This window comes from Castor canadensis, chromosome 19 (assembly GCF_047511655.1).
Source record: "Castor canadensis chromosome 19, mCasCan1.hap1v2, whole genome shotgun sequence".
Taxonomy (NCBI): domain Eukaryota; kingdom Metazoa; phylum Chordata; class Mammalia; order Rodentia; family Castoridae; genus Castor; species Castor canadensis.
In genome coordinates this window covers 35,143,440-35,168,593 of record NC_133404.1, presented here as the reverse complement: position 1 = coordinate 35,168,593, position 25,154 = coordinate 35,143,440, and the positions used below count along the sequence as shown (strand labels likewise).

Genomic DNA, 25,154 nt, shown 5'->3' with positions numbered 1-25,154 from the left:
AATCCATTTTAAATACATATTTTGTGGTGCTGGGGATTTAACCCAGGACTTTTCACATGCTGGGCAAATGCTGTTACTCAGCTATACTCCAGCCCTGAGAAAATAATCTTTACACAAAGAGGAGGTGAGGAAGTAAGTTGTGTGCCTATCTTGAGTAAAAGCATTTCAGAAGGAGAGAACAGCCAGCCTGAAGGCCACATAAATTTGCATAAAGGCAGGCAAGTCCCTGGTTATTTCAAGAAGAAAAAGGGAGCATGTGGCTGGAGAAGAGGGAAGGAAGGAGCCATGGGTGGTAGCAGATGTCAAGGAAGTAACAGGGGTCACATCATCATGTATGGGTTTCCCATCCTGCCAGGGACTCTATGGCCTCAGCTTGGTGCACCAAGTAGGCCAGATGCAGAAAACCTGTGAGCTCAATGCCGTGTGACTCCCAGGCAGAATGAGGCATCAGCACAGTGGGAGAACTTGCTCTACCTGAGGACACTGGGGATAGCAGTGAAGGTCTCCCATGGACAGACACTTAGGAGGAAGCATTGCATAGCCTGATGAGCTATGTGTCATGGGGAAGGGCTCTGTCCTGATGCTCCATCACCCAGTCCCCCCCTCCAGACTTTGTCATGAGAATAATGTCAACAAGGAATATTGGTGGAATTAGAAGGAGGATTTAGGCTGCTGGCCACCCTCAGAGTTTATTTTTTAAGTTTTTAAATTGTATATATTTCTGGAGTATGTTATGATAATTCAATATATGTACTCAGTGTATAGTGATCAACTTGGGGTAGAAAATAGATCTCTTCATGGAATTTCTTGCCCTATACTTCCTTAAACACGTCTGCAATTTCAATAATCATAAAATATAATATAATAAATATAATTAATATAATATATGATAGAAATAATATAAAATAACATAATACTACAGCAATGCCAGTCTGATACCATTTCCTGCAAGGTTATATGTAAGGAACTCTGCTAAGTATTACATAAATATCATTTCACTGGAGCACATTGACTTGATTTACTCTCTTTGTAAAGAGCCTATTTTGCGTGGTGTCTGGCCCAGAGAAGATACTCAGTAGATATCTTTTGGGTTAATTAATTTTTCTTCTAACAGCCTATAAGGTATCTTTTTACCCCTTTGAGAAATGTTTGCATGTCTTGGATTTTAAGTAAATTTTAAAAGGGCACAGAACTATGAAATAGCAGATGTGAGATTTGAATCCACTGTAGCCTCCTTTATCCCTGTGTAGTTCTGTTTCTTTGCATGTCTGGTGAAGTGGGCTGTTTTGGGATCTCTTGGCACAGCTGGAGTGTACTTGAAAATTATTTGCAAATTGGTGCTTCCTAATGGCAATCTGTGATCTCCTTATAAGAAAATTATATAAGTGTATATTTGTGAACTAGGAAGCGATAAACAAGTATAAAGGGAATTATTATTTAGATATCTCTTGCTAAAAAGGATGCAAAAATTTATGGGGGGTCAGTGGCAAATATGACCGATATGTAAAGAAGCATTTTATAACATTATACCAGGCATTGGAAATATCTGTAAAGGTTATCATATTAAAGATACTTGGTTGAGGACCTATGGAGTGGCTCCAGTGGTAGAGTGTCTGCCTCCCCCGTACAGTCAAAAATAAAACCTGCTTGGCTTTGTGGGCCAAAAGATCTCTGCCATAACTATCAGTTCTAGTGTTGCACTATGAAATCAGCCATAGAAAACATATAAATGAGTTGTTGGGTCTGGTTTTCAATTAAACTTTATTTATGAAACAAATCAAATGGAGGGCTGAATTTGGTTTATTGACTATAATTTGCCAAGGGTGGTTTTATAGCATCAAAGTGTAATGTTTGTATGTTCACACACAATTTATATTTTGTGTATTAGACTCGTCAATATTCCAGGGTTACCAGTTTTGTAGAATAATCATGGGGATGAGAGAAAACTAAATGTTTATACCTTAATTATATGGTCAGTAACTCCTGAAACATGTTATAGACTGAAAAAGAAGCTCAGAGAAATGGCTCAAGCCTGTAATCCTAGCTACTGGGGAGGCAGAGATTGGTTTGAGGCAAGCCTGAGCAAAAAGTTAACAAGACCCTGTCGCAATAAAAAACTAGCTGAGCTCGGTGGCATGTGCCTGTCATCCCAGCTACACAAGAAGCATAAATAGGAGGATCACAATCCAGATTGGGCCTGGCATAAATGTGAGTCTCTATTTGAAAAATACCTAAAGCAAAAAAGGACTGGGAGTATAGCTCAAGTGATAGAGTTCCTACCTAACAAGGATGAGGCCCTGAGTTCAAACCCCAGTGCTGCAAAATACACAAGCATGCAGACAAACAAATAAAACCTAACTATGCACAGACTCAGGTAATTTTTTTCTGAACAAATATTCTACTTTTGACCTCCAGTTGCCACATAGCTCATTTCTTCTTCTGTCACTGTGTCCACTGTGCTTTTTGTCTAGTCATCAGGTCCTTTCTGTTTGTTTTATTACTTCCTTCATTTTGTAGGTATTTGTGACTCCTATAGTCTTAAATATTCATATTCTCAAAAGCCTAGAATGGTTTACAGAATTAAATAAATATTTTACATATATAATGCATTATAAATAGTGTAAATATGCATTATATTATATATATATCTCATTGGCTACACTCCTATATTTTAATAGAGTAATTTCCAAAGATGACATAGTTGATCCTTTCAGCAAATGTTTTTCTCTTGTTTAGCTTTTCTGGATGTAGTTATATTTTGGTTATATGTCTTCTTCCCATAAAAGTTAAGCAGCCAAAGATTGCTTTATAGTTTATATTTTGGCTTCCTGTGTGTACACCACGGTCACATCTTTTTGGCAGCCACGTGGGAGGTGGCTTTGTACAAGATCACATTTAGTGGACACAAAAGGAAATGTTCATTCACATCAGCGTGTTGCTCTCAAGATCAACTTGAGACTGGTGACTCGACACGATTGTCTTTTATCAATAATTGATGCACCCATTCTCACATCTTCCCATATCCTGCTGAATTTTAATAAATTTTCATCCTGATAGGTAGGGGATATTAATTTAAAGGGAATGCAAATTATGTTTTACCGTCCCATAAATTTCAGTTGAGTAAGGTAGAATGGAAATTATCAATGCAAATTCACTGTCATTAAAAATACCACACACCAAAAAACACTTGACTGAAAGACAGTGCTGAGCTGTGTGAGAGCTGGCTGATCTCATAGCAGTGTTCTTGGCAGCATCTTACAATGCTGCTTTGATGACATTCAAAATTATGTCTCATTTCCTGAGTATGCACTTTAAGACAATTTGTTTAAAATTATTAAAACCAAGCCTTAATGGATAAACAATCTTTATCATACTGACATGATCGAATGCTATGCAACAATTAAAAGAGATGTGGGCAAGTTCAGTTGGATGATTTCAGAGGCATGATGCTATGTGAAAGTTTCCAGGCTCAAAGGGTTGCATACTACATGATTCCATTGATAAGATGTTCTAGAAAAGATAAAACTCTATGATGAAAACAGAGCAGTGGTTGCCACACAGTAGGGACTAGGGAACAATTTCACCATGGTGGAGAAGCTAAAGCAGTTATTTTGGGTGAAAAGAGCTGTTCTGATTCTGGAATGGTTATTCAAATTTACACTTTTGTTAAAAACCCTGACACTTGCACATAGACAAAATGTCAGTCTTATTGTATGTTAATTTACTTTAAAGTAAACAAAAAAACCAACAGTGCTTATTGAGAATGTAAAAATAATGATCTAACAATAGTGGTCTACTAGAGATTTCTGTTGACATAACTATTAATTGCATTGTTTTTAGTAAAAAATTAAGTCATTGATTTAATTATTAGGTTTGCAAAAGAAGTGAAAGTAAGTAACAGAGGTTCAACTCAGTGGTTCAGATCATAAGCTTATATAATTGTATAGGGGAGTATTCAAAGTTATGTGTCTCCCAGCAGCTGTAACTCATCCTCCTGTGCATACGGAACATTTTGCTATACCTTATGGTAATCATTTTCCTACCTGGGTGTATATATATATGGTGTGTGACAGTTACAGTGGCTATGGGAACTATAACTTTAAGTTCTGTGACTTTTCTGTGAGTCAAACCAGCCATAATATTGAATTAATGTCATTCCTCACATTGATTCTCCCTGTTGTTATAAGTGGAAGACTTATCAAATGTTTCAATAAAAGGTCTGTGTTCTTTTTTGATACAATGTAATGATGGTAATTATGTAGGCTAACTTTGTCACTTGATAATGTCATTATTAAGTGCAGCGAGGCCAACCCTGGAGAATAACATGGTCTACCAGTGTGAGGAATGATGAAGTTTAACTATCCATCTGGTGACTCTTCCTGTTAAAAGTGGAAGCTACCAGACTACTGGAATGTTTGGTTAAAATAACATGCACTTAGCTGCGTGCCAGTGGCTCACGCCTATAATCCTAGCTACTCAGGTAGCAGAAATCAGGAGGATCATGGTTCAAAGCCAGCCCAGGCAAATACTTCGTGAGACCCTATCTCAAAAAAGCCTAACACAAAAAAGGGCTGGTGGAGTGGCTCAAGGTGTAGGTCCTGAGTTCAAATGCCAGTACCAAAAAAATATACACTTTAAACAGAAGTTCTCCCAGCCCTGGCAGTTTTATAGAACTATCTTCAGATATGGTGTGATCAAGTAGAACACTGATTCATGTAATAAAATTTGAGAGGGCAGTGGGGAGTTTATAGGCTGAAGGGTACCAGATAGCACAGATTACTGTTGGTTCTGCATGTAAAGGTATAGTTATTGGTAGAGTATATCAGGCAGAAACTGAATTGGATTATTGGATTTGATAACATTCAGTGTGAAAGGCATGCACAGAAATCTTTTGAAACTGGGCAAGTTGAGTAAATGTTGTCTGACCTGACTAACTCACTTTGGTGTCTTTTTAAACGTAGCACACAGAGAGACCAAGAATAAGGAGGACAGGTTGCTCACGGAAAGACCTTTTATCTCCTTGTCTGCTATCAAGCTGAGCCTCACATGGAGAGTGAGGACTGTTTTTCTTCCAAAGCAGCAATTGTTCTTCCAGGGCCAGGAGAATACAGTGACTGAAGTGCCAGTGTCCTAGAGAAAGCTCAGTGTTCTGAAATTTCTTTACATTTGGATGTTCATCTGAATTGATCAAAAGGTCTTCACAGTCTAGGACCATTAAACCTGGGGCTGGTGGAGGCATGAACATATTCCATGAACTCTAGTGCCTTTGCTCTTCTTGGCTAAGGAACAGTGGAGGCTCTCAGCCTGCTGGTTTCAGACTCATTTCTGCCTCATTCACCTCTTCTTGGTGTCACTGCATGCAGAGGTTAGGCCAGAGAGACTTTGCTTGTTTGGAATTCCTCGTAATTCACCATGGAGGTTAAAAAATTGCCCTCCTGGTCTAGAATCAAGGTTCCATTACTATCTCAAATTCTATTTAAAAGTGTAGCAGCCATCCATCCAGGAGGCATCTCTGAATTGACCCAAGACATCCCTTATGGTCACTATGAATGGAAAGACCTTAGTGCCTTCATTCCTGGTCATTACTACCAGTCATTCATGGTTTTCTAAGCAATCTCTGCAAACTTCTTTCCTGTTTCCAAATTGGCTTATTAACCATGGGCTTACCCAGCCTTCTTAAGAGGGGAAACCCCATCTTTGATCACAGAAAGTCAGCCAAGGCTGATGTGCTAGACTAATAAGCACATGCTGAAATTGCCAGGCTAAGGGGGCACATTTGCTCCTGTCCTCTCCACTCTGCCTTACCGTGCAGGTGACTGTTCTCATACTCACTCCAGAGACTTCAGAATGTCCTGCCACTCTTGTGGACATCCCTCATTTGTGCACATACAGCCTGACACAGTGGAGAAGTCTGCTGTATCCTGTGCCATCTACTGAATGATGCAAGGTTTATTGCCCTGCAAAATCATTTTTTGAGTTTGAGAAGCATATTTATGTCAGCCAACAGACACTTCCCACTGTGAGGTCATTTGTTGAGAATTTGCACTTCCTAATGTTGGTTTGGTGATTGCACAGTTGTTAGACCTGTGAAGATCTGGTTTCAAGAAGGTCTTTAAGATCACATCAAAATGCTTCCTATCTTGTGAATGTGCCCTGTTTTCTGGAACCTGAGCTACTCATTTCCCTTTGATGGTTGAGGGCCAGGCAGTCCCACCTGGGAGTGATGTGGCAAGATGTCCTGCTATTTTTCCTTCACTGGGATTAAAGCTATTTGCTTGCTGAGCACTTCGATGAAGTAGGGATGCTCCTGATCCAGCAAGACAGTGGAATTGGCCTGGTCCACACTCCAGTCAATGACTTGGAAGACAGAGGCCACAGCCAGATAGACACCTCTGAGTTCACCTCTTTTTCCCAAACAAACAGGAAGGAAGCCCACACAGCTGAAACTGAGTATGCAAATATCAGACTTCCAAAGGGAAAGACCTGAGGCAGGATACCCATCATAGGACACTATTCATTTGCTTTTTTAAAGCAGGCTTTTGTTTTTCTTTACAGAGGTTACGTGGCAATGGTAATCTGAATGCTTCTATGACATCTCAGCACTATGAAGAACAATCTGTGAGTGATGTTCCTTAAAAATAAATGCCAAAATAGACATTGTAAACATTTCTTATCAAATGTTTATATTTCTTTGCCTCTTTTATTTCTAAAGAATGGTGTACTGTATCCACTCACAAAAAAAAAAAAAAAAAAAAAAACCAGGCCTTGCAAGTTTTAGCTGGGAGAGATTAATTCAGTGTGTATTGATTGGTCAGAAGAATAGATTCTTCTAAATATATACAGCAGCGAGGCAGTTGAGAGAGATTGAGAAGGAGACAAAGCCATTTTGAAGTACTTTGAAACTATCGAAAGACAGTTGTCAAGGGCGGCTTTAGCCACAGATCAATTAATTGAATGTCTAATAAGTGAATGATAAATTATTTCATCTGGCCTCTTTGAAGAAAGGTAAAAATCTGAACTGACTCAATAGTTTCTTTGGATTCATATAAAAGATATTAAAAAATAGGCTTGACTTTGACATTACAGCCCATGGGAGTTGACACATTTCTGGAGAGGGAAGTGATGGAACTGGGGAAAGTGACAACTTGAGGGTTGAAGAGACACCAGGGGTGGGTGCCAGAGAATGAATGAAAAAGGTGGCAAAGCCAGGAGAGCCCTGGAGAATGCCCCATGTGGACACAGGCAAGGGGCAGCATTTAATGAATAGGAGTTCTCAGGAATGATGGGCCGAATGTCAAGAACTGTAAAAATTATTTGTCCCCACCTTTCCCCCAAAGCAAGAGCAAGACATATTTTGTTGACATTTCACTTTTAATATTTCCTGTAATTAAAACATGTATAACTTGCAAAAAAAAAAAGAACTGAAATTTTATCCCACGTGGAGGAGATCTGCTAGCATTGATGGGCATAGGTCAATGGAGCATGGAAGTGTTGACACGTAGGTAGGTGGGGCCAGCCCTGCAGCTTCACTTCTGCTTTCTAGTTCCTCTCTGGGTTCCACTATGAGTTTTATAAGAAGAAATCCCACAGTCAATTAATGAGTTTAAGGGTTTCATAAACTAGCATACCACTCATCTACAGGATAGTTCATCCTGAAAAGATATAATCATGATTCCTTCTGAATTTAGATGAAGTCCCATTGGAGAGAAATATAAAGACCTGGTTCATAGAGAATTGCAATCAAGTTATCAAGTTGTTCTGACATTTTTTTTTCCTTCTTAAATTAAGCAGTGGGGTGTTTGGGCAGGAATTCTTTTGCTTGAGCCCAAGACCTACTGACTTAAATGCCTTCTTCCTTCTTACAGAGTCTTGGGGAAGCCGGCGATGGCTTGAGTAATCTCCCCAGCCCTTTTGCATACCTGCTCACCATCCACCTGAAGGAAGGCCGCAATCTTGTCATCCGAGATCGTTGTGGTAAGGCTGGTCGGTCCTGTGCTTTGTGACCTGAAAACGTCTTGCTGTCTACCCTTGTAGAAGGTTGTCAGTCAGTCTTTGCCATCTCAGTATTGTTTAGGATACCTCGGAGATCAAACCTAAGTCTCTGTGGGTACATTTGTGGTGAATTACTTAAACACACTGAATCCTGCTATCCTTTTTATATTATTAAATAATAATACTACTACTGACAATCTCATAGCGTCATCCAGAATGAAATGGGGAAACTAAGGTAGTTTTATGCCTGGCACCTAGGAACTGCTCAAGAAAATGTTCCCTTGATCCTACTTCTTTAATTATCTATAAGAAAGATGGGAATAACTAAGGAGAAGTAATCACATGTACCAGTTGATGGGAATACTCTTTAATGGACCACCTTTTTGCCTTGAAATCCTACAGCACTCTCTCTAACAGCTGTTACCAGTTTGTGATTGCTTTGTTTATATTTTACACAAATGTCTATATGGTTCCATATCTGTGTTTGTGTGTGTATACATATGTACACTTTTTTTAACTTTTCATTATCAGTTTTCAGCATTAATATTTGCTCCTCATACATCAAAAACATTTTTTCTTCCTACCTGTTGCTTACCCCTAATTTCAAAGCCCTTTTCATTTTCTAGAGATTTTTCATTTCATTGTAGGCAAGTTAGGACTGTCATACTGTTTTTCAATATTTTTTTTTACTTTACAACATATATTCAAGATTGACCATACTTTTCCATGCAAATATACCTTCTTTCTTTTAAGTTCAATATGAATTTTTCTTTATATTTTTCTACTGATGATCATTGATTTTTTTCCTACTTTCTTGCAGAATAAATAATGCTATGGGTAAACCATGAGTGCTTTTGTGCACAGAGGACACGCATTAGATTAAAAGTAGTGTAAGCTGAAGAGAAGACAGTGGAGTCAGACTGCCAGGGCCAAAATCTTGGGTTCTTGCTTTAAAATATTCCTTGATTCCATTCCTCCTCATATCCTTTCTGTTACAATGACCATAGTGATGTTAACCTGCTATATAGACAATTAGGATTATAAGCTTTAACAATATCCAATATGTATAAAAGTGTATATATATACATATAACTATGTCAAATAAGTATCAAATGTTCAATTGAGATTTGTCTTCTAAATTTGTGTAATTTGTTGTAATTTTCAGCTCTAACATTTGTTTTTTATATATCACAAATATTTTTCTTCCCACCTGTTGCTTAGCTCTGATTTTATGGCCCCTTTCATTTTTCAGAGGTTTTTCTGGCAAATATATGTTTTTTTCCTTATGGTCTTTTCCATTTATTGTGTTTAGTAGTTCAGGCCTTTTGCTTTGAGTTTTGGGTTCTGTGTCAAGTCTTGGCCACTTTCTCCTATTTCTTCCGCTCTTAGTCTTTTTTGGAACACTGTTTCAAAGAAGGAAGGGACTTTTGACTCTGTCTTCTACTTTTCCTTTCTCATTTTTCCCATAGCCTTTTCCATTCAGGAAGGATTCCTCATCTTGATCTTCTAGATTGCTAATTTTCTTATCACTTGTTAATAATATGCCTTTAAATGTAGCTATTGAGTTGTCATTTTTTTCATTGCTATCACAGCCTATTTTCATTTTATGAATGAAATCATGCCATCTCTTTTTTTGAGAATATTAAGGATACTTTTAAAATCTGCTTGGTGATTTATCTGTTTGATGTTACTGCATTTGCTGCCTCTCTGTGGGTCATTAATTTTCTTTTGTGTGCTTGATTCTCTGGAGCAGGGATACATTTTTGTGCATCTCTGTCCTTCATTTGTGAATGCTGTTTTTGTTTACTGTATCCTGCCCTCTGTGAGGATGGTTAGGACATGCAACTGACAGGGTGAGCCAGTAGCTCAGGCTTGGTTCTTCCTATTCACGGCTCTCACCAGCTCCTTTATCAACTGCCACTTTGGGCCATTTATTCTGGCTTACTGCCTATATGGACTCTTCTTGTTTATCCTCAAGTGCCTCTGAGGGTCATTGTATAGAGTCAAAGGAAATGGTAGTGCTGGTCCATCCATATGCCATGTGTGCTGTACCATCTAGCACTCTGAGAGCTGCTCAGGCCAACTTTGCTTCCTGTGTCCTCTGCCTCCAAGCTCGGAGAATCCTTAGTTCACCTGTCACACACTTACTCCTCTTCCTTACCTCAACTTTGCCCCAGAAAACATTTTGGTATGACTTAGGTTTTTGGTCTGTAGAGTATCCAATAAATCTCATCTGGTTTCCAATTTTTAGGACAGTGTGAAGTATGTCCTTTTTTCACATCTTAAAATTTCTCTAGTGCTCATGTCTGTGTGTTTGTGCTGTCTCTCCTCTCCTCTGTTCTCCTCTCTTCTCCTTTGTTCTCCTTTCCTCTCCTCTCCTCTCCTCTCCTCTCTCTCTGGGTTTTCTCAGATGAATCATTTCAAAATAGGGAAGAGTTCCATCTTTTCCTTGTAGGTAAATAGTTTTTTCTATCAAAAGCCTAATTTTTATGTGTTTCTTTTCCCCTTCTTGCACTCTGTCATTGTTATAAATGCACATTTTTTACAGATACCTCTTCAACTCATTTTAATGACAAGGGGCAGATACTATTTCATGCCTACAATATACCTAAAGGATGTAAACATAAACCAACATGAAATCTCCACTTACAAACATCCTGATTCTTGTTCTAGACCTGCACAGCATTCTAGTGGCTTCTTTTGTCAGCTAAAGATCACTGTCACTTCCATTTTGTGACACTATATTCAAAGATTGGAGGAAGGTTTTAGAAGAGGGTGTATTTAAATTTTTGCAATTTTCACCATGTTATTTAACTGTTTGGATGTGCGTAGTCTTGGACCTCTTCCATAAGATGACAACTTCCTCCCTCTCTCCTTTTCTCCCTCCCTCCCTCCCTTCTTTTCTCCCTTTTTTCTTTCTTCCTTCCTTCCTTCTCTATTTTATTTTTCTGCTTCTTTCTCTTTTATTGATGTGAGTTATCAACTTACATCACCTTGATACATCATAGTGATTCAGTCACAGTACCGTCCTCATAGGTGGTCAGTAAACTTACTGGATGATAAAGTTATTGAATATACCAGAAATTGAATGAAACAATGGGGCCCATGAGTATTATCTCCATATATTTCTGATTTTATTTTATTTGATACATAATTACATTTACAGGTAGAATGTTATGTTTTGATACCTATATATATTGTATAATGATCAAACCAGAGCAATTGGCATATCAATCACCTTAAACACATTAATTAATGTATTATTATAGTTTTTAGTACAATATTTAAAATCACCCATGTTTCTCATGCCCGGTTCAGAGTCATTTCCATATTCTGTGTCAATGCCCCTATCATTGAACTTGGCACTTGGTCCTTAATTAGTTAATTTGTCAATATCCCTGTGCCGCCTTCTTCTTTAGCATAGGGATTTGTTTACATTTAGTTTTGTTTCCATATATGCAATCATGTGTTTTTTAAATTTAAAAATAAAACAGATCAACTTCTTCAGATGCTGATTTTCAATTATATAGGGACTTCCTCTTAGTGTTGTTCAAATGTGTGGCATTGAGAAGCATCTACAAGGTTTTCAGTTTAGATTGCACAAGCTCTATTTTTGAGGCCTGGGGGAGAAAAATATTTTTGATGAATCATTGAATCATTCCCTGCTAAAGAACGAGATTAACATTTTCTTTGAATTGTTATATAATCATCACTGTTTATATAACTTTCTGTCTAGAACATGGGTTGGCCAACTCTTTTTTGTAGAAAGCCAGCTGGGAAATATTTTAGGCTTCATGGCCCAGAAGTGCCAACTATTCAACTCCGTTATCCTAGTGGGGAAACAACCACAGAGAATACATAAACAAATGAGCACAGCTATATCCCTATAAAATTTTATTTGCAAAAATGTGTGGTGGTCTGGATTTGATTCATGAGTTAAAGTTTGATGAATATTCTGATGTAATTCCTGGATTCTTCTTCTTGGCTATTATAAGAGTAGCAAATTAAAATATCATTTACAATAAAGAAGGAATAATATTTAATTAGGCAGTGACCAAGATTTGAAACTCATAGTTTCAGTGGAAATATCTATCTAGGAAGCATCACGGTAATAAGACTTAAAATAATACATAAAATTTGGAAGTGTTAGGTGACAAAAATCTGTTTTTGATATATCTTTGGACACTAGAGTGAAAGACAAGGTACTTTTCTCAGGACAAGATGGTTCTGACAAACCTCAAGGAAGTGTGTTAAGCAGTAATTACAGAGTTTGTGATGGAGGATTTGAACCTAAAGGAAACAAGGGGAAAGAAGTCTCCCAGGCACCAGAGTGCCCCCTATCTGTTGGGATGCCATCGACAGAGGCTGGGAAATATACTCCACTGGTATAAAGTACTATGCACTATTTATCTGATTCAAACACTCACTTCCCTGGCTCAAACACAAAGCTGGTTTGTTTAGTTGACCCAAAAGTGCAGATATTAAAATTTTAAGATGTATTTGATGAAGTGCTTTAAACTATAAGGTTATCAATTGTTCTTTGGAAAGAATCAGCAGGGAGCTCAGATATTTAGAACAATGGCTATGTTACTGGAACCAGTGAGGCTCCAGGGAGGTCTCCAAAACTCAGGAGCCTCTACCTGGCCATTAAGTACTGTGTTCATGACATAATCAAAGAGGAAAGGATTTCAGGGCATGTTAAGGTAGAGGAGAGGAAAGTTTATTAGTAAACAAAACAAAAGAAAGGACAGTATACACCCAGACCTGGGTGTGGGCACACAAAGAGAGGGTACAGATATGTTCTAACATGAAGGGGTATTTATGAAGAAAAAGTGGATTTAGAATTTGGTTTAACTCATCTTAGGATCAATACTCCACATAATTTTGGACATCTGGATGCCTTAATCATTCTTGCTGCTATACTACTTTGACCTTATCAGTTGGGCCTCAACATATCAAGTCTGATCAGTTTTACTAAATTTGGGTCATTGTGTCATAGATGTCTGCTTTCCTTGAGCATACCTTTAAACAAAGGATGGGTTTCCTCATTGGATGCTCCTTTCAAGACAGGTGTCCTTCCTTAAGGTAAATATTTTTCCCTTGCAAACACTTTGGTGATCGGAGGAGTCATTTTATCAAATGTTTTCCCTAGAACAAGTGTCTTTAAAAAAAAAAAAATATATATATATATATATATACACACACATATATTCTAGGTCAGACTCCAGAGCATATATTCATCTGGACAAGTGGGGAAGTTTAGAGGAATTGAGCTGCTTTGCACTTTATGTTTCAGCTCAGTGAGGGAGTGTGAAGCTGAAAGCAAAGAAGGCAGTGCCTGTGAGCTTTGAATCAAGCTATTTGCTAATACAATATCTGTCTTTGAAATCTCAGCTCCTGTTTTCTATGCCTCACTTTTCCTGATAACTCTGACTCAGACTGGTTTAGCAATGCTGTCAGGAAAGGAGGAGTGTTGTATACTTGCCAACCTGGGTGTCTCAAGTTCTTTAATGATCAGCGTCTCTGTACCTTGCACAGTGTATGTATGTGTGTGTGTGTGTGTGTGTGTGTGTGTGTGTGTGTGTCTGTGTGTACATGCATGTATGTAAAAAATTAACCCAGAAAAGCTTGCAGGTCACCAAGAAGAAGTGAAGTTGGAATGAAAGTGAGGAACAACTCCTGTCATAAACATGTCTGTGCACACGTGAAGAAGCAGGGTTATAAGAATACAGTCATAGGTGGCCAAGAAATTTCAATAGATAATTCTAGAAGGGGGGACTACATTGAGAAGATTGCTCCTTGCAGGTTTTCCTTTGAGTTTCTGTCATGTGGCCGTTCAGCCCAAACTAGATTGGACCCATTATTAGGAAGCTCACTTCTCAATTAAGTGGCCCCATTTCTTTGGCTGTGTGCTTTGTATGCTACAGAATGATCCTAACTTCATTGTTGTAAATTGTCCAGCCTTTGTTTGCCTTGAGTCCATCCTGACTAGTGAACCCATGGCATCTCCTTAGTCACCACTGCCTGTTTATTCCTATCTGACCTCTCCTCTCCTTTCTCTCTCTCATCTTTTACTTCTTTGCTCTTTACTTGATTGTCTTACTCCTTTATATTCTCCATTTACTTCTTATTTTTTTGTGATAGATTATATGTTATGCATTGTTTTTGATAAAATAAGATTTTTGCTTCTTTTAAGTTCTTGATCTAAGTCATTGTCTAGTAGCTGTTGGTCTCAAAATTTGAGATTGCTAAAGAAGGAGGGCTATGATATGATCACTCAATTTTAAGTACAACTGCTTCATGATTTAGTTGGCACATATTGGAAATTGGACCCAGACTCAATTTCCTATTGAACCCAATGTGGTTGAGTTGATAGAGCTCATGCCAACAGCCCTGGGTTCTAGGCTTGGACTTTGGCTTTGTGACCTGAATAGGTCTTTGTCCTGAGCAAAATGTTCAGCACACAACCTCTTAAATCTGACGTCATTAATTCCTGGAAAACAACTGTCCAGGCATTAAAACCCTGTGTTTTCTCTTGATGTTAGCCAATTACAGTAGTTCATGGCCATGGATTTAAAAAGAAAAAAATACTACGTTGCTATTGCCCTCTTGTGGCCACATTTCAGTATTGCAAAAATGAAAGAAAATTCAATTTAAGTTCTGTGTAGCATCCCCAATGCCTTGAAAATCACTCCAGTTGTGGACTGAGGCTGATGTTCTCCTTTGTGGTATGAGTTTTAGGTGATGAAAATTCATGGCCCACTCATCCAGAAAACTTCCCTTTTCAGCACAGGGATATATTGATACTTCTTTATAGAGTAGTTATAGCTTCTTTTGCAAATGACAGAAAAAAAAGGCAATAGGTAAGACATTTTCATATTTGAAAGGAATGCTTTAGAGATATGATTTAAAGATACTGCAATAGTGTGACATTTCTGCCATGTTATAGGTATTTAGTAAACTACAAACTATTACTAAGATGTCCCAATATAAAGTACTTCTGATTTAAGTTTTATTTTGCTATTTAGTAGGCTAATTTTTATGATTACAGCTTTTATTTTGGTGCTGGGGTTTGATCTCAGGACATTGTGCTTGCTAGGCAGGTGCTCTACCACTTGAGCCATACTTCCAGTCCTGATTGTGCCATTTTTTATGATAATAATTTTTTTCTTTATAAAGAAAAGACATACTTGTTTTAGACCTGGACAAAAATGTTCCCCTTCTGGTAGCTGTATTGACAGACAGGTGGGTGTTTCTAGAACTCAGTTGTGGACTGAGTCTTCGGAGGAACAGTTGTGTTCTCAGTGGGATGCAATGAAGTTTTTCATCTACCAGCCCCCTGGGCAAATCCACAGGGCTTGGCTGGCCCACCAGCAGTGTCTTCCATGTTCCTTGTGCCATGCTGTGAAGTGTCGGGGAGCATTGGATAGGAGTGGGAGTGATCAGTGTCAGACATGGGCCATCTCAGCTTGAAGACTAGCCTCAAACCCACTAGGAGGTAGTTAGGGTTAGTCTGGAGTGTATTTGTGGGGACTGTGTATGTGTGTGTAATATGTAACAAACAGTAGCTATCATTATCACTATGTGTATTGTTACACTTATGCTTGTCTTAGTTATTCTTGTTTTGGTTTTACTTTTGTATATTCCTTGTAGGAAACTGAATGACTTCCTCACTTTTCCATCTTTTATTGTGGGCCCTTCTTCCCAGTGTCTTCATGGTTTCTTTTTTTTTTTGAAACTTTTGCACATCTTTTTGCTTTTCTATGGTTTTTGAAATAGAGTTGGCTTCCCCATTTCTGACCTGGGCCCAGGGTGGTGATGGTTAACGATGTTTTGTCAGGATACTTCCTATTTTCTCTGAGCTAGCAGAAATGAAAAGGAGATTATTTAAAAATGCACACTGTTTGAGCAAGGACCCATTTGTGGATGAGTGATTCTTATTTTCTCCAGCTCAACTTTGAGAAAATGTTCTTCAAATATGACCAACATGGATAAAACAGGTGTGGATGAAAATGTACAACGAGGTCATTGTTAGAATTGTGAATTGGATATACTTATGCTCTTCTGATATTTTTTTCTTGGTGGTACTGGGGTTTGAACTCAAGGCTTTGCACTTGCTAGGCAGGTGCTCTTCCCTTTGAGCCATGCCCCCCTGCGGGTTTTTGCTTTTAGGCTATTTTTAAGCAGGGTCTTTCATTTTTGCCAAAGGCTAGCTTCCTCCTAATTTCTAGCTGCAACAACAGATTTGTGCTATCATACTTGTCTTATTTGCTATGATGGGCTCTTGCTTCCTTTTTGCTGGCATCAAATCAAGATTCCCTGGATCTCCACCTACCAAGTAGCTGGGATTACAAGAGAGAGCTTCTGTGCCTGGTCTCAATCTGATTCTTTACATTCATTTTCCTTTTGTAAAGTAAAACAGGACCTTGTTTCCAGATCACTGGACCTCTTCTTATCTCCCAAGTATATTTTTCTATACATGTATAGAAATTTTATTTTGGCAAGAAATTAAAAACTTTGTTTCAAATTGTATTATACTTTATTTCATCAATGTCCCAAATTTTGTTCATTAATTTTTTTAATTGGGAATATTGCTGCAATAAACATCCTTGTGTACAACCTCTGTGTATAACTTTGGTTTTGATTTCTTTGCAAATTGCTTATTGAGATGGATTAGGTCATTTCTGTTATGTGGTCTGATCTGTCCCTATTACAGAGTTGACAGTTTATTCCTGAGAGACACCTATTTTTTTCACTCACCAGTAGCAATAAATTGGCTACTCTCTATTTCTCATCTATGTTTAATGTAGAATACCTATTAATTTGATAGAGGGAAAGCATTATTTTTTGTTTCATTAAATTTGTATTTCTGTTACAATTTGGATTCTTAAATATGCCTGGTTTGTTTTCTTTCTTTCTTTTTTTTTGTGCATATCATACCCACCCATTAATTTTTTGATTTCTCTTGTTTCCTGGATGCATTCACATATATTTTTCCAATTGTCACTTAATTTTGTTTATAAAATTTTGTTGCAGAAACCCTCCTACTCTTACAATTCTTTTCTGGAGAACTCTTCCTTTGTTTTCATACCTAGAGGCCTTTTCTCTCTTGACAGTCATACAGATTAACCTATATTAATCTTCCTGTCTGGTTTTACATTTTTCATTTATCTCCTTCATCAGTTTCAAATTTATTCCACTTTTTTGCCCAGAGTAGAAACTTGCTTTTACTTTAACTAAATTAGCCTAATTAACTGGACCTAAATACCTATTTCTGTAACTATTGGCTCCATTTTAAATTGTATATTCAAATACAATGCATACTCAGGTTTATGCTTTTGATTTGTCTTTGATTTTTTTCTTCTATGTACTTTTGTCTAGGGGTTGGTTATACCTCTCAGTTTTACTGTATTGAAATTTTACAATTAGCCTTTTATTTTGCTTCTTAGTGCAGTACCTTCTCTGAACACCAGATGGCATGAGATAATTGTTATGCTTATATTGGAGTAGTGGAAACACATCTAGGAGGGTATATCAGAAAGATTGCCATTAGACAGCAAACTCGAAGTTTCAAAGATGCAAACACCTGTGGTACCTGTCCTGTACCACAGGTAGTGTGTACACAGGCAGTGGTCTTCCTTCACTCTCTGAGTTTTGATAACTTGTCAAGATCCTAAAGCAAATGACTATAGCTGAATTTTGAATGTGTCCCCTCATTACAGTTCATCAATAGCCTTGCTTGTCCTAGCAGCCTTTAATCTGTCCCACAGTGTACCAAAAGGCAAGACTGGGATGTTTTCTATACTTGCTGCATTTGTTGCCTGATAACCAACCAATGATCACGGACTTGAATTCAATTTAACCTATTTTTATTTGCTTGCTTGGGACTCCTCTATAGTTGTTGTGACAGTTGTTCATTTCTATGTCAGTACAATAAGTGTCAGGTTCCTGCTGTGTTTCAGATACCTGTTTTTGCTTATTTTGTTCTTCTGGTGGTGCTGCTGATATGGGCATTGGGCTTGTGAGTGCCTGTGTCTCTGTGTATCTATATACTTTCATATGCCAATGATTTGCCCATAACTTCCTTTTGATTTCACCTGCAGCCCTGTGCAGTTCTATCACCACATCTTATATATTCATGCCCTGATAGATTTGAAGCAGGGAGCTTGGCACATAATGGTGAAAGGTGGTGTTCTAGAGACTACCTCTGTGTAGCAAATTTCCTCACATCTCAGCAACAACCCTATGGTAATGAATTGAGGGAGTGAATTTGGACAAGGTGTAAGTGGAGATGATTTTCCCTTGCTGCATATTGTCTGGAAAGGCTTGAGAAGACTTGTAGGTTGGGAGACTTGACTGTTAGGATGGATCACCTAAAAACCTGAAGGTTTATAGACTCTAGGGTGGCCTGCTGGGAGCATATTTTACAAAGCATAGAATGCTGCAGGTTCAGCCATGTTGCCTGGCATCTGAAAAGTGGAAGAGCAGGGCTGTTCCACAGGGCCCACTCCATGTTTCTCCATAGCACAGATGGCTCAGCGTCATCAGACTTTCACAGAAGCACCAGGCATGGAGGTCCAGTGTGTAAGGCAAAACTGTTTTACCTTTAATGAGAACCTTGGAAGAAACCCTACACTGCATTGGTTGAAGGAGTCACCCAGTTTACAAAAATGGGATAGGCACTCCATTTTTTTAATGAAAGAAGTATTACAGAATTAGGGATTATGTTTTAAAATTGCTATAGTTTTAGAATGTGTGTGTGTGTTTGTGTGGTTAATCTTGATTGTCAACCTTATTGAATGGAGAAGCACCATTACTAGTAAGGGATACCTCTGGGTAAGTCCATGAGGGCCTTTCCAGAGAGGATTAACTAAGAGGGGAATCCCTACCTGAATGTAGGAGGCACAAACCCACAGGCTGAGAGGCCAGATGGAGAAGAAGAAAGCCAGCAATCACAGGCATACAGACATCCTCTTTCTCTCTTTCCCTCTCCATCCTCCTCTTCTCTTCTCTCCTCTCCTCTCCTCCCTTCTCCTCTCTTCTGCTCTTCACTCCCCTTCACTTTTTCTCCCCTCGTCCTCCTCTTCTTCATTTTTCTCCTTCCTGGTCCTTATGATGGGCTGTTCTCTGCTTGGCTATACCCTCCCCACCAAAATGGACTGAAACCTCTGAAACCACAAACCAAAATAGATAACTCCTTCTTTAAGTTGTTTTTCTCAAGTATTTTGCTACAGTGATGAAAGTCTAACACAATGTGCAAAATTACGCTTTAATATACACATACATAATACGTACATATATAAATAGACATAGTGAAATAATTACCAATTATTAAGCAATTTACACATCCATCATCTCATGTAGTTATCCCATATTTTTGTGTTAAGCATACCTAAAGTGTACTCTTAGCAAATTTCCAGTATATAAGATGATACTATTAATTAGAATCCTTATGCTATATAATAGCTCTGTAGACTTATCCACCCCATGTAACTACAATTTTGTACCTTTTTTACTACCCTCCCTCTTTCTCCATTCTTCAGCTGTGGAAATCACAGTTCTACTCTCTGTTTACATGCATTCAACTTTCTTTTGGGATTCCACATATAAGATAATGTGCATGACTTATTTCACTTAGTATAATATCCTCAGGTTCATCTGTGTTATTGAAAATTGCAAGATCTTTTATAAGGCCAAATAATATTCTGTATCCTTAAAGCAGCAATATCAATTGTGAATATCTCTCACAGTTTTTTGTAGGATTAAAGATGATCTCACCCCGTTAATGTTATTACTAAACTTCTGTCCTTTTCTATCTTTTGCATACAGGCTGGTGTCCATTTCATTAGACTTAGATTTACAGTTAAATAGTAGCTTGAGCAGGGGATGTCTTTAGTATTTTTTAATATAAATGAAAGTGTTAAGGTGTTAGTAATTGTGTGTGCTTTGGCACAGGGATTTCACAGATTGCTAACATGCAACTAGATCTTGTAAGTTTCCCTCCTCTAGAGATTCCAAACAGCTCTATGGTTTATTCCTGACTTGTTTTCCCCTTACCTTTTTGCTACATTCTGACCACTATTTTCCCTCTCCATTTGTTCCATGTTGTCATGCTTCTTTCTTCACATGGCTCCTTCCTTTCTTGGCATTACAAGGGCTACCATGCATAAGTTTTCGAAGAAGTTCACATCCCTATGTGCTTCTGGTCATCTGACCAAGAGCAAGGTTGCAAGTATATTCCTTTAATGACCATGTCACCAAAGCCAATTAGGTCAATCATATATTCACCAAATAGAGAGTTTACTGAAATTATCTAATCCATCTCTGTATTAACATGCTGCTTTTTCATCTACAAGTTTTACAAGTGATATTTATAAATATATTAGATGTGGACTTTTAAAAACAGTTTATGAAAATCTCTGGGTCACCATTGATAGGTTATGAAGGCAAAACAGAAACATTTTAACCAATATTTTAAATTTTATGCAAAAAATAATAGAATGGGCTGATCATGCATAACCTACGCTGCAGAGCCAGATAGAGGAAGACTAGCGATACAAAAAGAGAAGCTATTAAGGGAAATCTAGTGAGCAGAGGACTGAGTGTAGTGGAAAGTGGGGTAGTCTGTGGTGGTGTGGGATGCAACTGCAGGAAGTTTGGGGGAGGCCATGGTGCAGGAGCAGAATCTAAAAGCCCCAGGAGAAAAGTTCTACTACAGTTCAATAATTTTTGTGCTTTGTAGCAAAACAAAGTAAGACCAGTAGAGGATTGAGGAAGACATAGCACTTCTGAGGTTGGTAACAGAGAGTCAGCTTCCGGACGCATGTGGCTGCCAGAAGAAGGTTGAGCCAATGTATACTTGAGAATATACATGTTCCCTTCATTTGATGTTAGTAGAATTCCACAATACTTAAAACCTGCCACTAACTTAAGCAATATAGATCTTACTCTACATAGGAACAGTTCCTTCTTTCTCATATGGTAGAGGAAAAATGCTATCTACATTTTCAAAATGTCCACTGTTATTTCTGAAGAGGGCAATTAAGAATGCATCTCCATCTGCAGAGCTCAGCTGAGTTGCTGGAGGGCAGGGGCACCTGTGCAAAAAAGTCACAACTAGCTCTTATTTTAATTCTGGAAATCAGGTCTGGCTCTTTTATTTAGCCAGCCTCAAAGAATGTTAGAACTTGTGGATCACATATTAAAGAAGCTCAGATTTAGATCTTTTTCTGGCAAGGGAAAAAGATTCCAAATTTGCACATATTCAGCAGATCTGAATGTATGTGTACAAATAGAATGAACAGTCACTTATTACTCTGACCTTAGAGGTAAGAAAAGAGTTCAACTCATACTTTGTATATTTGCAAATACTCTTCATGCAGCATGAGTTCACATATGTAGCTCAGTGTCCTTAAAGACCTGGAAAATAATTATCCACCCAAACCTGAAATCTTAAGATATAGTAAGAAACTTATCAGAGATTAAAATTTGTAAACTTGTAAGTTACAAAATTCTCAAAACATATTATTTTTGTGAACAATCAACTATTCTAAGAAATACAGCTAGGTCTGAGTGTTTTAGCTTAAGAAGCCCTGTATGGTGGAGAAATTGTGTAATTAGAATTTTTAGTTTGGCAGGTGAGCTAGTAGAAAATAAATACATTTTTCTTATCAATAAGGCTTTTTATGTTCAATGGCAGATTTTTAGTTCAAATGAGGAATATTTAAATATATATATATTATGTAGTAAGAAATATATACCTATGCATGCATACATTTATATGTGCAGATATACATGTAAATAACCACTAAACTGAGTCATAGGAATGTATTTATGGGCATGGAAGGATACCAATGTGCTATTAACTGTGAAAGCCAGTAAATAATACTATATCAAGGTCAATTGCTTTTTTGTGAAAGTGTGCATTTTTAAATATATAAAGCCTAAGTACATATCAGGCTATTTAGCTTCTCTAGGTGGTAGGCATTTTCAATTTTCTTTCTTTCTATTGTTTTTTCCTTTCACATCTTGATTTGATTTCCTTATTTTTCTATCATAGCTTGTAGTTATTTTCTCAGAAAAAAGCAAGAGCAGCTTTTGTAATTGGAGCTGTATTAGTTTATTTTCTTTGCATATTACAATGTTTCTTGAGCCATTCAATATGATATTGTTTATTTCTGTTTATGACTTCTCTTTTTGATTCCAGCCACTTTTTCATAGCACTTTAAATGTGGAAAAAGTCCCTAAAGAAGATAAATAAAATGTCAAGCAGTGAATAAAATGTTCAGTATCATTAGTTCTCTCTCCTGGTGACACTCTTGCTTTGTCCTGAGCTCACATCAAGCTGTTATTTTCATCAGATTGTGAGCCTGAAATGCTGTCTACGTCACTAACAAGGCATCTATTTTCATCAGATTAGGCCTCCAAAGTGCTCTGAAATCCTCAGTGAATAACCTTTGGACTTTAGGTAGAAAAGTAGCCAGTATTCAAGAGGATGTAGAAAATTTTAGCTATTTCCTTCCAGGGCAGCTAAGAAAAAACTTCCCAAATCACATGGATAAAATAGGTAGATAAAATTTTTCTACCTATTTTTTGCAAAGGAAAGTGATATAAATTTCATGCCTTTAGAGATGGCAATAAAGAAACATTACTGAGACAAATTAGCTGTGTGAATTATCTTAGACATTAAAATAAAGTAAATGAATATTGGGACTGCACAAATGGCTAAACACCTGCCCTTTTTTAACTTGAGTAGTGACTCTAAAAATAGCAGCACTTTCTAAGAGACATTTTATATGAATGGCCAGAGCCTGCACTATTGAAGTATATTAGTTCATTTGATCCCAAGACACTCGTTTGAGATTGGTAGTTTTTCATCTTACAGGTAAAAGACAGTACGGTGTAAGGAAATTGAGTGAATTGTTAAAGGTTGTAGAGTTACTAAAAGGAAGGCTGGGTATTTTTATCTGCGTGTCCATCTGACTTCAGAGTTTATGCATTCATAACATATATATTTGCAATCTACCGTGTGCAGTAGGTGCCTCTAGGCACCCATCTTACGTTTCAGGTGCTTTGATTTGGATAAGTTTAGTGTCATGCTCATAGATGCTCCAAGTAATATGTGTTCTATAATTGAATTATTTTTTTGAAATAGAGAGTAAAAAAGTTTAAGCTACATTTTATTGTTATTGTCATGCTCCTTTTGTTCACTGAATTTCTTACCAGAGTTTAATGTGTCATTGTACAAGGTGAAAGTTCCAAGTGAGAACACAATAAGCAGCTTTCCCCCAGGTTTTGGTAATACACTCTTGTCAGTCCTGTTGTCTCTTAAGAAGATGTTCTATGGCTTACATTTTTTGTTTTTGAAACTCTGGGTAGTTACTTCTTATGGTCTGGGCCCAGCTTTCTGCTCAATCCTTAAGTCTCTGCTGTTTTATTATCTCCGCTACCAGATTTCCTTGCTCTATTGCCTTTCTTTTTCATTCTAAATGATAAGCTGCTGTCAGATTTATATTTCTAAATCTTCCTCTGATCATTTTACTCTCCTACTCATGAATGATCATGGATTTCCTTCCCTTTTCATACTAAAATAGTTCCAGATGGACCAAAGAGTTAAGTGTAAAAAAAGAAAAAGAAAAAGTACAAATCAGTGGAAAGAAACGTGGCTAAATTAATTTAAAATCTTGTAGTGAGAAAATTGTTCCTAAGGACATTAAATTACAATGCCAAAAGTAAATCTTTGATAAACTTGGATAAATAAAAATTTAAAACAATGTATTGTCAGTAATAGCATAAGTCTAAATAAATAATGACAAGATTTATAGTCAATGGCTAATTTCCGTAATGAAGGACTCATTCCAATCTATAAGCCAAAGAAAAAACTATGAGTCAATTGAAATATAGTCAAATGATAAGAACATAAATTTCACTGGCAGAAATACAAATAGAAGTCACTAAAATATGAAGAATGTTGAAATTGTTTAAAAATAGAGATACCATTTTTTTACCTGACATAAGTTTATAATAAAGATTTATAGTATCCAGGGTTGGTGAACATGTAAGAAAGCCAAAAAGTTTGCTTTTTGTGGGAATGTAAATTTGTTAAACTTTGGAAAACAATTTAACAATATCTGTCTGAACCAAAAAGGGCTTTCATTTTCTTAGCAGTTCAAGGGTTCAGAATTTCTTCTGATTGTCATCACTTATGAACTCTTAAGTTGAACTGATAAGAAAATTGTTTGTGCTGGTAAAAAAATGGAAGTGATGTAAATATGTCCATTATTTAGTAGCTAGTTAAGTACATTGATAGAATACAATGAAAATTTATTTAGTTGGGAAATAACACAGTTGGATCTGTACTGCTTGTGTGAAAAGAATACCACGTTACATAACTTGTGAAAGCATGGAGTCACTTAAAAATAACCCTTGTGTTGTTGTTATGTTTAGTTTCTTTAAAACACTCAAGAATCTGTTTATGGTGAGTACATCAGACAAATGGGATCAGGGTATCTAGGAATGGTTCTAGACATAAAATGGTAATAATACTGGTTCATGAGTGCAAATGAGTTTAAAAGGGGGACTGTCTGGTAGGGAGATTGGCAGGATGGGGAAGAGGGCACTGGGAAAGGTGTAAAGTGAATTGAAGTACACACACCCTGTACACACCTATGAAAGCAGCCTAATGAAACCCACCAAATACTGTTTGAAAAAGCAGGGAAGGGAAAGAGGAAGGAGGTTAAAGGAAAGTAATAAAGGGGACAAACTTGTTCAGAGTATACTGTACGCAATTATGGAATTATCAAAATGAAACCCCTTTTACTATTAATGAACACTAATAAATTGTTTATAAAAGAGTAAAAAGCTATAGACTTTCAGAATTGTGTGCCTATATTATTTTTGCTAAAATTTATCAGAAGCCAAACATGAAATAAAGCACCTGCATTTCTTACAGAATCGTAACTCAATTTCCTCTTTTGTTTCTTTAGGACATTAGGCCTCTGTCTCAAAACAGCCTGTTATAATTGGTTTCTTGTTAAATTTTTCCCCTTTAATTTCTAGATCACTTGGAATGCTAACTTGGTACCACACCACTCTAGTCATTTTGGGTCTTCTCCCCTCCTCCTTTTCAGTACTAATGTCATCTCCTACTTGAGTCACCTCAG

General features: G+C 37.3%; 1 protein-coding gene across 6 annotated transcripts in view; it reads left to right on the top strand.

Annotated features, from left to right (window-relative positions):
- The window catches only part of Mctp2 (multiple C2 and transmembrane domain containing 2), a 238,429-nt gene that overhangs the window by 66,647 nt on the left and 146,628 nt on the right, over positions 1–25,154 (top strand). For all 6 annotated transcript variants that reach the window (XR_012444033.1, XM_074061890.1, XM_074061885.1 and 3 more), the window contains 2 exons: positions 6,556–6,618; positions 7,866–7,974. Coding sequence is in view for 5 of the 6 variants with exons in the window: in XM_074061890.1 (XP_073917991.1) it covers positions 6,556–6,618; positions 7,866–7,974 (172 nt within the window). In the remaining variant the exon portion in view is untranslated. The remainder of the gene's footprint in view (positions 1–6,555; positions 6,619–7,865; positions 7,975–25,154) is intronic.